At 44.8% G+C, this 14543-nt stretch overlaps 1 protein-coding gene across 5 annotated transcripts in view; it reads left to right on the top strand.

The window, feature by feature from the left end:
• LRCH3 (leucine rich repeats and calponin homology domain containing 3) overlaps positions 1-14543 on the top strand; it is a 134186-nt gene that overhangs the window by 105993 nt on the left and 13650 nt on the right. For all 5 annotated transcript variants that reach the window (XM_084847740.1, XM_084847742.1, XM_084847741.1 and 2 more), the window contains 5 exons: positions 2193-2241; positions 3109-3228; positions 8920-9038; positions 10244-10381; positions 11532-11609. In XM_084847740.1, the coding sequence (XP_084703866.1) occupies positions 2193-2241; positions 3109-3228; positions 8920-9038; positions 10244-10381; positions 11532-11609 (504 nt within the window). The remainder of the gene's footprint in view (positions 1-2192; positions 2242-3108; positions 3229-8919; positions 9039-10243; positions 10382-11531; positions 11610-14543) is intronic.

Here is a 14543-nt window from a genome sequence, read left to right as displayed (position 1 = left end):
GATATTTTAAATGATATTGTAAGTTCATTTGTTTTGCCAGTTTTTTCGCCTTGGTAAATTGCCTTCTTTTATCAGCACCTTCTTTGGTGTAACCCAGAAATAACATAACTCTTATCTTGTTTTGATCCCCAAAAAAGATTTCCGCCCCCTCTTGCCAAACAAAGGATATAATTTTTTGTGGAGATTCTTGCAAATTGGACTATAATCTTATAATCAGTCCCTTTGGCATTTGGCACATGGAATGCCTGCTCAGTATCAAGTAAATAATCAGATAACACAGGGAGTATCTCATGCAGAAGCTTATCTACAAAAGTAGACAAATTTACATCAGTAGGTATATCTTTGATACCAATAATACGTACATTTGCCCTGTGTGTGAAAGCCTCAAGTTGGGAGATTCTGACAAATTGTTGTAAAAAGCTTGTGACGCAGTCTCCTGCATTGCCACCCAATCTTGCAGCTCGTTAACTTTCGCCTCCATCTTTTGCCAAGAAGTGATAATTAATTAAGTCCACAACACCTTGCAGGGCGGTGATGGAATTTTGAATTGTATCCAGCTTCTTAGCCTGTTCAGCAGATTGAGAAGAGAAGGTTTTTATCAGAGCAAGCAACTCCCTTGTATTTCCATCGCTTCTCGGAGCCTTTGCCACAGGAGGTATAGGGTGGGTCGGCGGAGATCCTGCTCCTTTTTTCCTCCTTGATGTTGCCATCCTTCTCTTCAAACAGATCTTGCAAGTCCTCAAATATTGCTGGTATTTCTTAGACCATAAACAGTAATAACTGTATTTGGAACTCATCAGCCCTGTGTTCTCCTAATTAGATAGGAGTTTCAAAACAACTTTGAGCGATGTCAGCTCTGGCAGAGTACCTTGGAGATCAACCCTTCTGCTGCTTTGCAAAATAAGCTGCTCTTCCAAGATTTCATCCAGATGCTGCTCTTGCTTCCCCTTTTAATTCCAGGGGAAGATGAAAAGGATTTTCAACCTTTTAAAAGCTGTTTGAGATAGCGAACGCTGCCAGGGCGACATGGCTCCGAACCAGAAATCACAAAGCAAAACATTCTAAAATTTCATTATAAAAATGACCAGGTATTTACATCCCTGTCTGTGGTTATTTAATCTTCCACTAGAATCATTTCAAACAAATTAGATGATCATACTATACAATTCCTGTAAGATCTGTCTTTCTGGGAGCAGGGCAAAGATAGAGGTGGAGGCAGTCTCTCTTCTGCTTCCTCAAGCAGGCCTAACCTGGAAGTTATGAGAGGGCAAGGAGTATCACCTGGCCCAGCTATTGTTGTTGAGGCCTCCTTCTGACTGGTCCCCCTACATTTCCCTTCTTGGTGAGAGTTTGGATGATGGAGCAGAAGCTGATGCGATGGCTGGCAACTCCTTGAATGAGGATCTCTTCAGCAGGCTTGTGGGCTGTGCCTTACAACCAGTTTCTTTTTGGTGACTTCGCACTTCTTGATAGAAAGTCACTGTGGGTCACTGGTGGGTGTGCATGCAACTCTTCTCAAACTTGGCCCCACCCCCACCACATTAGATAAAAGAAGAGTAACAAACAGAAGGATCTTTATTGCTGGTCTCTATGTTAGCTGCTGGACGTTTATTCGTTGTACAGAATGAATTTCTGCTACCTTTGTACTTTGAGCAGACACACCATTTTTGTGTGAATGCACACCCTGCCAAGTTACATTCCCCTTGCTGAATGTTATTATTTTGTATGTACATGATAGAAACTGTAATCAATCATAAAAGTTCTCAAAAGAAATTGCAGAATATGTCTTTGAACCAGAGAGGTCACTGCAGTTTAGTGTTTTGCTTTGTACTCATTTGGCTTTGGTGAAGGTCTTGTATATAATCAAAGATGTGGCCTTATATCTTTCCAACATTTACCTACTTGCTTTTCAATGCCTGTCATAGTGGAAGCTTTTTTCTTTTGTGGCTCTTGTCCCAAATGCATTCAACCTTAGCTAATCATGAATACTGTTCTCCATTATTGCATTCCCAGAATACTTATGCTATTTCTGTTAGAGAACCTTTCTATAGCATGCATTTTTTTTCTCTTCACCTTACACCATACACCTTACCTTTCTTCTCCCAAAATGGCATTGTAGTTGGGATTTGCATTGTGTTTGAATAAAACTCATTTGTGCTATGTTCTGCTTCATCTCTTTCCTTTATCCACAGAATGATGACAGATCCACCATCTCCCCAAATTCACCTACTTCTCAAACAGGTAAACTGGGAAGGGGTAAAGATGCATCACTCTGACTTTGTGAAGGCTTTCAGTGTGCAAGCTAGATTGCTGTGGGTATTGGCCTGGTCCTGTGGACCAGTGTAACATCATAGCTAAGTGTCATCATGGGCAGTGCAAGTCAACTGGGGATGTTGCACTTATACATCATAGTGGGCAAGCGCAGCCATGCCTGCAACAACCATTGCTGCAAGATAGCTTTATAGATGGCATAATATTAATACTTACGCATTTGTATAGCATTTTTGAGTGTTCAGAGTGCTTCCCATACGTTATTTCACAGTAATCCTTCTAACTATCTCACAGGGTAAGTCAGCACTGTTATCTCCTATTGTAAATGGGGCTGAAGGAATAGTACCTTGCTTGTGGCCAGCTGGTGAGTTTGTGGCAGATGTAAGACTTGAACCCTGGGACTTCCTCAGTCTAATGGCCACCATGCTACACCAGCTCTCTTAGCTCTTTTTTGCAGCAGCGGGATACCACTCACTTCTGAACTCAGGATTTCATATGAGTTCAGAAATACAGGACTATCATAGCCTTAGCTTCAGTTTCGTTAGTAGTGCTGAGAACTTATTCCCATGGGGTTGGTTTTCTGGGCTCAGACTCCTTGGACATAGTAGGAAAGGTAAAGTGAAGCAGGGATGACTTCTTTTCAGAGTACTATGGTAGCCCAAAGCCTTCTGGAATGAGCTTGGCCTCACATAATGCTTGGCTACAAGCTGTCATGTTGTCACAGTCAGAACGTTTGTTCTTCTAATTGTTGTTCTGAGCTCACACCATGTTTTAAATAACATATTTTCTCTTCCCCCATCCCTGCCCCCGCTGTACATCTTGCATGTCTGCATTCAGTTCACCTTTCTGCTCCATATCCTGGCCCTGCTGTTGTTGCTGCTCCTTCCTACAGAAATCCTCCCCAGCGTCCTGACAGTTTCCTTTTTCGAAATGCTGCAAGGGATGAAATGAGCAAAGGTAGGCTTGTAGAGCTGGACATGTAACAGTGTGGCCTAGCCGACTCAGCATCTCAGTTAACCTGTTGGAGCCCAATTATGTTGCTTTAGGCAGTTGCCTTGTTATCATAGTATTTGGCCTAGTTTTCATGACCAGCATATAAAGTGGTCATCCTATGTCTGGGCTGTACTACCTCAGATTGCAGGTGGAGAGTTACATAACTGAATGTTCTGTATGGAAAAAGAATATGTCCAGGGAAAAGTTAGGCTAGAACGATTCTCCCTGACATTTTGAAATGGTATAGCCGAGGTTTACCACTGCATCTACTGTTTGTGAAAAGAAGACCTGTGTTTTAAATAGCAACATATGTGTGTTGGGGTGGACAACTTCTCCCTTTTCTCCTTTCTAAAGCTCTCCTGATGGCTACAATTCTTCGTGGTCTCTATACATCACACACATGGGCTCTGTGCCTGCATGGAGCCTCGATTTGGGAAGCTTCTATAGCTGAGGAACCTCTCCCCCGCCATCCTAGTGTGCATGTCCTTTGCAAGCTCCCACTTATTCCCTCAGTTCTCTTTTGACCGCATTGTATGCACCTCGTAGGGAAAGCCCTCTTGTCCTTTCACTGTTTCAAAGCGTTTTATGACAAAAAGCTGAGGTTTTCTTCTTTCTTCTTTCCTACTATAAAGTATTTCTCTCTGTCTCCTTATAATTTGGTTTCTTTTCTTTTTTTCTGTGACTTTCACGATCACCCTCATGGGCATATGGCCTTCAGGGCCCCCTGTCGAAACTGCACCCCTGCAGGGCAAAACTGCCACCCTCGGGTGGGCACTCTCTCTGCCTGTTCTGCCTTGGTGAAGGGCATGTTGTTGAGGCCTGTCCTCATTGTAAAGCCTTCTCAAAGCAAGCAAGAGGAAACAGGACAGATCTGTTGACCTTTGGTCAAAGCCACACTTTGGAAACGGGCACTAGAATCTGTCAAGGAGCCTAAAGATGTGGCAAATCTGCCAATCGCACCCTCACACAACCCACCTGCTGCGCAGGAACATGCTCCAGTGTTGGGGTCATCATCACCTCAGCATCGTACCTCCCTGGGCACACAGGATTCCCCCCCCCCCCCGCCTCCAGGCCCATCTTTGACGCTTACACTGGCAAAAAGACTAACAAAAAAGGCAAAAGTATCTAAGCAGGCCAGTCTGTCTTCACACTCAAAACAGGAGAAGAGAAAGACTTCTAAGGAGTCTCATGACCCTGCTCAGAATCGAGCATTGGCCCTCGGGTCCCTTTGACTCTGCACGAGCGCGAGACGAAGAGTCAACCATCCCTCGTGCTTCGGTACGGACCTCTTGGGATCGACAGCTACTAACCATACTGGCTGCATCTCCTGCGGCTCCACCAAAACCTTCCACTCGGATGCAGTCACCCATACTGACAATCTTACCCGCTTCTCCACCAGTGCTATTTTCACCCATGCCTATGGTGCAGCCAATGCAAAGGGGAGAACCTATTTCGATAATGTCTACATTGGAGGGTGAGATCCAGGATCAGTCTCCGATGGAACTGATCCCTTGACCACCTCATCATTATGGTTTAGAAGGCCATGTTACAGGCCATGAACAGCACCCATGTTTGTCAGAGTCAGTGTGGTCATGTGCCTCTACCACTAGAGGTCACGCCCCTAGTTTTTGTGAGCGAAGCTGATATCGGGAACGGTCCAGATCCCCATTTTTGGAGTGGGACAGACATTCACCATGGGATGTGTGGTACAGGAGACCCCATTATTGGGTTGACTACTGTAGTGAGCCATACAGCCAGTATCACCCTCACCATCCTGATCCTCCCTGTTGGGGGGAAAGTTGGTACCATCTACATCCATTAGCTACTGTATCGAGATGGAGATCAACCAGTTGTCCTGTGCCCTGTGGCGCTGTTAGTTCTGCCAGTTCAGCAAAAGGAGATTCAGCGTGCTTTACAATGTGTCCAACAGCCACAGATGACCCAACAGCAGAATGTATTGCCACTTCTGCTGCAGCCACAGACTGTAGAGTTACAGTAGTGTCTGCATTGCCTTTTGGTGCACTGCTCAGTACAGGTGGCACTCAGTCACTCCACACAGAAGCATCCTCTGCATCAAGTCCCTTCAGGGGAGTCTCCAATATCTGGAGTGGAAAGTTACCAGCCAGATACTACGTCTCAATCTTCATGCCCCCTCTCTATCTCCTCACAAGACACAATAATTGGCTCTAATAAAGCTATATTGCCATCGGAGATTCTGGGACAGTTCTCCAACCAGATTCTCGGAATGGTGCAGGCTTTGGGCCTCAAGACTCAGCAAGTAGCTTCCACGATGCAAGACCCCATTTTTAGACTCTGTAAATGCAGCGTCTTTCCGACCTGTGGCCTCTCTGCAGTAGAGGAAACCATTAAACAATCCTGGAAAGCTCCCTCCACTGTGCCACCGGTATCTATGCACGTGGAGGGTAGGTACTGCCTGCAAGAGGCCAATACGGAATACCTCTTCAAACATCCAGCCCCAAATTTGATGGTTGTTGAAGCCACACAGGGCAGGGCCTATAGGGCGCATTCCTCTCCAACTGACAAGGAGGGCAGACGCCTGGACCTACCCAGGAGGAGACTATATTCCTCCACAGTGTTGGGCCTTAAATATTGTATTACCAGGTGGCAATGTTGGGGTAACCAGCTACTGCTATGGGACAAACTGTCTTGAGCATCTTCCAGATGACAAGAAGCAGCTGGGTCATTTCTTCCAATTGGAGGCTCTGAAGCTGTCCAGGCAGCATATCAATGCATCATGCTACCAAGTGGATTGCAACTCAAAGGTGCTAGTTGGATCTGTAGCCCTACGTCGCCATGCCTGGTTGAGGTTGTCTGGTCTTCCACAGGAAACCAGATTGAAGACTTACCCTTCAATGGGCAAGGCTTGTTCAACACAAGTACTGACAATGCACTCAACTCATACCCCGACGCATCATATGGGTTTTATGTCGCAGCAACTTCCCAGGCAACAGCTCTGGTTTCAGTCATCTCATCTGCCACTCAGCACTAACCTCATCAGCAAGCTACTGCACAACAACATCAACAACAACAGTGACAGGCAAGTCAGTCGGGGAAATCATTTCCAGTTTCAAAATTCCGCAATTATCATAGGAAACCCGACAACAGGAGTAAACGACGCCTTTGTCTCACTCCCTGCCATCTCTCCTTGCCTAATGACCCAAACTCCCATCTTTGGGATGTGCCTGTCCACTTACCATCTGACATGGTGCAATATCATGTCCAATTCCTGGGTCCTTGCCATAGTCTGGAGGCGCTACCAGATTGAGTTCGATTCCCCCCCTCTGGTCAGAACTGTGTTGGTGACCGCTCCTTCCCCGGTCCTCCATACCAAAGTTTAAAGCCTCCTCGAGAAAGGAGCAATCAAACCTGTCCCACCAGCTGATCTTTGGAACAGTTTCTGGTCAAGGTACTTCATGGTACCGAAGAAGGATGGAGAGCTTTGGCTAATCATGGACCTTCGACAGCTGAACCTGTTCATTTTGCCCAGGAAATGCTGCATGGTTTCTCTGGCATCTATCCTGCCTCTCCTCTCTCTTGGATATTGGTTCACCTCTATCGATCTCAAAGATGTCTACTTTCACATTGCCATAGATGAATCACACCAGTGCTACATCCACTTTGCCATTGGTACAGACGCCTACCAATTCCAGCTGCTACCCTTCAGTCTCACCACTGCCCCAAGGGTATTCACCAAGTGCATGGCGGTGGTCTGCTCCCACCTGTGACTGCATGGCGTAGAGGTCTATCCATATATAGATGATTTGTTGTTGGTAGCGTCAGCAAAAAATCAACTTCTTTGGTCAATAGAGGTGGTCTGCAGTCTTCTTTAGGAGCTTGGACTTTGCATCAATGCAGGGAAATCACACCTTGTACCAACACAGCGGATCCAATTCATTGGGGTGTTGTTGGACTCCCAACAGAGCTGCATCTTCTTACCCAACACCATGGTAAAAGCACTGACTTTCCTGTCATGAGAACTGCAAATGAGCAGATCTACTATGGCACTCAAGGTCCAGCGTCTCCTGGGCTTCATGGCTGCGATGATGGCTGTTGTTCGCTACGCTCAGTTGCATATGAGACAACTCCAAAACTGGCTCATACACAATTTTGCAACTTTTGGGACACCCATCGAACCAGACTCTGTCTGCTCCTGGATGTCAGACTCTCCAATGGTGGTTGGTACTGAGCAATCTAACCCAGGGCATGCCGTTCCTTCAGCCCTCTCCATCCAGGGTTGTGACTATGAATGCATCACTCTCGGAATGGGGAGCTCACTTTGGGAGCCTCACAGTCCATGGATGATGGATGGCCATCAAAGCTGCGCAGCATATCAGCCTTCTGGAGTTAAGGGCAATGGAAAAGGCACTTCGTGCGTTCAAATTGAACCTGGTGGGCAGAAAGGTCCAGGTCACTTTGGACAACACAACCTTTGTTGCATATTTCAACAAGTAGGGAGGTACCAGATCTCTCCTGTTGCTTACTCTTATGCTCCAGATCTTCGACTGGTGCATAGCTTCCTGAATCGAGGCTCCGCACAGGGAGAGAGCCGACATGTGTGAATGCATAGATGACCACTCGAAGAACCAGTTACAGGTAACAACCTGTCTTTTTGTGATTTGAGGGGTGGAGAGAGTATGTAACAGCACATTTCCCACTCAAATTCAGGAAAAGCCCCCACATCTAACTTATATGATGGTACCATTTCAGGAAGTGACATAACAGCTGCTCACGTTTTCTGCCCGTGTGGAGTGCAGCTAAAGCTGCACCATGCTTTTTTACTTTATTCATATAAGAGATTTATATCCCACCATTCAGTTTAAAAAGCACACAAACCAGCTTATAAATATTCATTTTAAAAAGGGATGGGGGACCTGTGGCCCTCCAGATGTTGCAGAATAGAATTCCCATCAACCCCAACCAGCATGACATATGGTTGGGATGATGGGAACTGTAGTCAAGCAACATCTGGAGGGCCAAGGTTTCCCATCCCTGATTTCAAACAATGAAAACATCAGTAAAGATTATAAATAAATAAAGCAGCAAAACCATAACATAGCTAAAAACTGAATAAAATAAGAGGGATCCTAAATGCTATTAAAAGCACAAGTGAAAAGAATGAACTTCACCTGGTGCCTAAAAAGAAACAGCAAAGGCAACAGGTAAAAGTTTGTAGTCGGGACATTTGGCAATTTACAGTTTGCCAGAGAAAAGGCCCAGAAGGCTGTGGCATGCAGAGAAGGGCCTTTGAAAATGATTTTGGCTTAATCAGCTTTTTCCCAGTTTTGTAATCTTGAATGACTCTGAGTAAGGTTGTCCTTCACTTAGGATGTGCAGAAAGCAATTCAGCCTGACACACCAGCCACCTCTTGATTGGTGTCTTATGTGTAAAGCCTGGAACCTGGTTCAAAAACTGGAGAAACTGGTTGTTCTAAATGGCTGCTGCCAGGCTAGGTCACGAGCTCAGAATGCTACATATCGCTTGGCCAAGTAGTAAAGATAAAGAACAGAGCTGACTGCAGGAAGGCCTTGCCTAGATTATTATTGAAGGTTTCCCAAAAAGCTTCAAGCTGTGTGAAACGGATCCCCATTATTAAAGTGTTCCCCTTCCCTTCATTATCTTCTTGCCTGTTCTAGCCATTACATCAGTGCCCACTTCTGCCTCAACTCCTGCTAATAGCGCTGAAGTCAACAGTGAAAACCATAGTTCCAAGCTGCAGGATGAAGAAATCGAGCTGATAGAACAACTGCGGAAAGTACGTAGCAAAGGTGTCTGTGTTATGTTGAAGGATATGATCCTTGGCTTGCTAGATAAGGCCAAGGTTCATCTCCTCTCATTCAATTGTGTGTTCCCAATAGCAGCCAGCCAGATGGCTCTGGGAAGCTTACAAGCAGAGCATGAAGGCAGTGGCCATTATTTGTGAACACGAGGGCTGCCTACTCACTGGATGGTGTGTGTGTGGGTGGGTGTGTGGGTGGGTGTGTGTGTGTTCTGTCCAATTTAAAATGCTTAGAAGTTGCTACCAGCCAGAACTTGGCAATCTTCTGAGTTCAGTGAAGATTTGATTGGGAAGGTTGGCATACGTTGCTGTGCCTTGACAACCTTTTTTGTTTAAACAGAAAAATCACAAATGGCTCAGGTCAGGAATGGTGGAGTTGTGTTCAGGGGCAAAGGCTCTCAGCCCAAAGCTCATGCTGCTCTGAATTACTCTTGAAGAATACGCTAGATGTGGTTGGCATTATGGATTAAAATGTTTTGCATGCCACTAATTAAGAGTATTTACTCACTGGAAAAGACCCTGATGCTGGGAAAGATTGAAGGCAAAAGGAGAGGGGGACGGCAGAGGATGAGATGGCTAGATAGCATCACCGATGCAATGAATATGAACTTGAGCACGCTCCGGGAGAGAGCGGAGGACAGGAAGGCCTGGCGTGCTATGGTCCATGGGGTCACGAAGAGTCGGACACGACTGAACGACAACAAAATTAGAGTATTTAATTGGCTGGGCCTCAGCATTCCATTACTGTACTGTGGACTGCATCCTGTGTTACAGTTTTTGTGCACAAGAGTTTTTTTGCAAGTTGGTCTCTTGACAAAAAGGTAACATAGGAAGGATTTATAGACATGTCTACTCCTGTAGAGCCACTCCTATTTTCTCAGTACACCTGTAACTGATTGATAGTACATCCATAATGGCATAAACCCTTTCCGTGGTAACTATTTTAAGCGTTGGGAAAATGTTTCAGAGCACTCTCACAAACACAAATGGTAATGGAGGATATCACCTTCAGGCAGCCATATCCTCTTCTTTCTTCATTCCAACAAGATTTGTAGGATGCACTTTTTGGACTTCCTCTTGCAACCTATGACTTGTAGCCTTTGCCACTATTTCCAGTTTGTCTCTTGGCAGCATACCTTTCATTGGTGGAGCTCAATGTCTGTCATTTGTTGCTCTTTCAGAACATTGAATCACGGTTGAAAGTGTCTTTGCCCAGCGATCTTGGAGCAGCTCTGACTGATGGTGTGGTGCTCTGCCATTTAGCAAACTACGTGCGGCCTCGTTCTGTTCCTAGTATTCATGTCCCCTCACCAGCTGTCGTAAGTATCTAGTGGGCAGTTTTGTGGCTGCTTGATAGAAGTTGCACCTACTTATTCATCTTTTCACCTTATTTTTTTTGGTCAAATTGTACTTTGCCCTCTTGAAAGGACCTCAGAGTGGCTTATAAAATAATAAATAACACTTAAAATATAATAAGAACAGCTGAAAGATAAAAACAAGGAACAGTATAAAATGATAAAAGCAGAACAAAATCCAACAGTGCACTACATTTCAAACACTGATGAAATGTGAAGAACCATTTGGGGTGGGTTAGGGTATTTTAGAAAATGTTTTTATTGTAGAATTTTATTGTTTTAAACTGCTTTATTATATGTCGTACATCGCCCAGAGTGGCTGGGTGAACAGCCAGATGGGTGATAAATACATTTAATAAAGAATGAACGAACAAACAAACCAGGAGGGAATTAGCTGTATGAGTATCCCAAGGTGCAGCCTTGGATAGAAAGTGCTACTGCAGAGATGTCAACTTAACTTCTGACAAAGAAGATAACCTAGAACAGGATCCATCCCTGCTCCAAAGATCTCAGTGTACAGGGAGATACATGTCTTTGGATTTCTCTTAAATCTTGCAAGGTGCAACTGTTGATGCACTGTGTAAATAATATTCAGTGAGAAATAAAAAACCTTATTTAGATACCAAATAATAAAGGGCCTTCTGAGAACGCAGTCAGGAACCTGTGACTTCTGTCGCAGACACTGCAGTTCTGTATAAGAACCCCAAATCTTGTCACAGCTTCTTTTGTGATGCAAATATTTCATACAGATCCAGAGTGGTAGTAAGCTACTTGGCTACATTGGCAATTACCTTATCTTAGAAGTTGCTACTGATGGGAGTAAGAAAGGTATTTGGACAGAAGTACATAAAAGGTGCAACATTGGAGATAGCAGTAGTGGGGAAGGGCCAAGGGACAGCTTAGGAGAGGACTAAGATGGTGTGGGAAGAGAGAGCACCCATGATTATCAGGTACTGCTGCTTCTGCCTTTTCTCCTCTAAGAGGCTGCCTGAAATTTCTGGTGTCCCAGAAACCCAGCCCACCACCATTGGCTCCTAACACTTAGATATGTTTAAGCATTCTGAATAATTCAGTGTTGATAAAGAATGCCATATTCCTTCTGTCCTCTCTGCAGCCTAAATTAACAATGGCCAAATGTAGACGGAATGTGGAAAATTTCCTGGAAGCTTGCCGAAAGATTGGTGTGCCTCAGGTAAGAGAGAAAATCTTCCATCTTTCTTTTGAACTGCATGCATGATCGAGATGCTTCCTGATCCCTCAAGAGCCCAGCACTTCATAGCACCAGAACAGAGAAGGTGTTATTGAAAAACAGTAGGAGCTTATCTGGAGGTTTCCATTCAGAAATAGGCACAGAGGAAAGGGAGTTAAAGTTTGCAAAACAGGAAGGGAAGGGAAACCATACCCCTGCCTATTCTTGGTTCATCTAAAGGACTTGGGGGAATTGGCCACTTCTGCTTAATGTATTAAGTTGGCTGTAGAGTACAGTATAAAATTGGGTACAATTAATTGAATCTTGCAAGCATGAGAAATCTGTTTACTAATCTGATACTGCCATTCTCTACCTTATGGTACTTCCCCAGAGGAGGAACCCATGATGAAAATTCTAACGAATGAAAGATTTGTACCCTTGTCTACTCACATTGTTCATGGTGTTCTGGATCATTCTGAGGCCCTCAGGCATACTTGTGTCTAAGGAGTTGGACGCAAATATACCAGAGAGCCCAGGAGTGCTTCAAATACCATGCCTGATGTTACACAGGTAGAATTTGCCTGCATTGTTTGTTTTTGTTTGGGGAGAAACTTTGGGGCTACTCCCACTAATAAAATTCATAACATAGGCCCAAGATTACCCTGAAGTTGTGCTGTAGGCAATCTGAGAGGAGATTGAAGACAATTATCTAGTTGCATTTTAGATATGTCTTACTCAGTTTCTGAAGATCTTGTCACTGACCTGTTGCTGAGAACTTTTAAGTGAAAATTTTAAAGAGATTAGTTTTCAACAAGATACGGTGACATTTGACCTGGTCTCTGATGGTAGGAATCCAGGTATAAATTCCCACATGGCAATTGACATCCTAGTTTGGGTGCTGTGCTAATAATTTCTGGACTTGACACTTCATCTTCCAAATTTCTTATGTGTGTGCTGACTTTTAGCAAAAGCTCTTCCAAGGCAGCGTTGAGGCAGGGCAGCACATCCTAGTACAGCTGTCAGCTTCTTTTGCTTCTGAATTCTGCTCACCATCCTTCAGAGCAACCCGGTTGTTACAAAACTAAATCTGTGTATACTGCAGTTTTTAGCATGGGTAATTTTCAGTGATCCATTTTTATTAAATTACACTGGAAGTATTAGCCTTTTCCTGTAAGTGTGTTATCACACTTGTTTTTAGTGGCCATGCTATTTTTGCACCCCAAATCATTAGCCAAGTCATCACTGCTATAAGCTCCTTCCTTGGCAAGAAATCTCTGGATCTTTACCATGAAGAGCAGTATTCAACTATATTGGGTTATGAGAAGCACATTACTTGTCTGAGTTTTGAATCACCAGCAATTAGCTGGTGTAGGAGATGCCAAAGTTCTGCTCTCTGTAAGATGTGTACAAAAACCTTGGCTCCACCCTGGACTACAAGACTTCAGACCTGCTGCATGAACCTCTGATCAAAGTCCTCCCCCGTGTGTTGCAGTGGTAGCCCCTTCCCCTGCCTACCCTCACAGAGGCCAGGTGCATCCCATTAGCTCCACCCTTCCTTATTCCCCGGCAGTTCTTGCCAGCACTTTCCTCCTCCTTCATAGTGTTCCCCCTCCCACATCTACCTCCTCTTCCTTGTCAATAGTGGCCATTACCTGGTGGTCCCTGGAGATGGAAGAGGTGGGCAGGATTTGGAACAGTGGAGGCTACATTTGAACTGACAAAGGGCTGCGGGTGGCACTCACATTGCAGTTTGCCAGTCCCCGGTGTGTGAAATTGGAACATGGAGTGAATGAGTAACCTGCTGCCATCTTCTAGACATGCTGTGTTTTAACCATTCAAATGTCTTCATTCTCACCTTCTTTCATTCTCACCTTCTTTCATTCTCATCTTCACAGCAGCCGCTCCGTCCCTTGGAGTTAACTAAAGGCCCAATGAAATAACTCACTCACCCCCCCCCAGCCCTCACTTGCTCCTACATGTAAGAGTCTCTGTGCAGTCTGACAATGTAAGAAGAGTCATGGGGGAGGTGAAACTAACTAGGCGGAAACATAGTTTCCGATCCAGGGTTATTTGCTTTTTGTTTTGTTTAAGTTCTTGTGAAAGTCTGCTTCTCTTGAGCTTTGGTGCAGATGGGACAGAGCACATAAACTGGCACCCGTCAAATAGGTTCAAGCCAAGCATGTTGTTTGGGCTCAGGAACTAAGCTGTGGATATTGTCAGTGTTGGTTATGACTGCATCAGGAGCGCAGAGAAAACAAGAGCCATGCTCAATAGGCTCTGGGCCATTGGGTGTCTGTGGGGCTGGCAGGGAAGACACGAGAGATATACCCATTCTCATAGAGCAGGGGTAGGCAACATTTTGGGCCTGTGGGCACATTTGAAAAGTTGAGAAACTGTCCTGGGCACAACCATAAAATGGCTGCCCTGGGCAGGCATGGCTAATCATAAAGGACAGGTAACTTGTCCATAGGCATTCATGGGAAATTAAGATGGCAGCAGCTAAAGGCTCCCACTTCACTTTGAAGCAATCTCAACTGCCAGTAAGAAAATACATAAATACTTTTAAAACAAAAATTGGGAGGAATGGGGTGTCTCAGTGGGCACCAAGGAAGGTGTTTGGGGGCACACGTTGCCTACCCCTGTCATAGAACAGCAGTTTGATTAGACTTAAAATTAAAAACTTACCCAGGTAGTAATCCCATGCTCGTAGGGGCTCTGAAAAATGTGTGGCACTTGTGTGGTCCGGTTCACCCCCTTATCTTCACTGTTGGGAAATGTGTTGAGCTTATTAAAGAGAATGGGAGAGCCTGCAGCAAGCTACATACTTGTTTCTGAGGCCACCCATGCTCACCCACAGGGGTAGGCATGGGCTTCTTTCTGTCGAATTTGTGTTTATTAGCACTAAAGAGAAGCTTCGATGTATGGCCCTGTGCAGAA

Source organism: Heloderma suspectum, chromosome 3 (assembly GCF_057233095.1).
Source record: "Heloderma suspectum isolate Gila_16-S chromosome 3, 16-S_ref, whole genome shotgun sequence".
Lineage (NCBI taxonomy): Eukaryota > Metazoa > Chordata > Lepidosauria > Squamata > Helodermatidae > Heloderma > Heloderma suspectum.
This window is presented reverse-complemented; position numbering and strand designations above follow the sequence as displayed.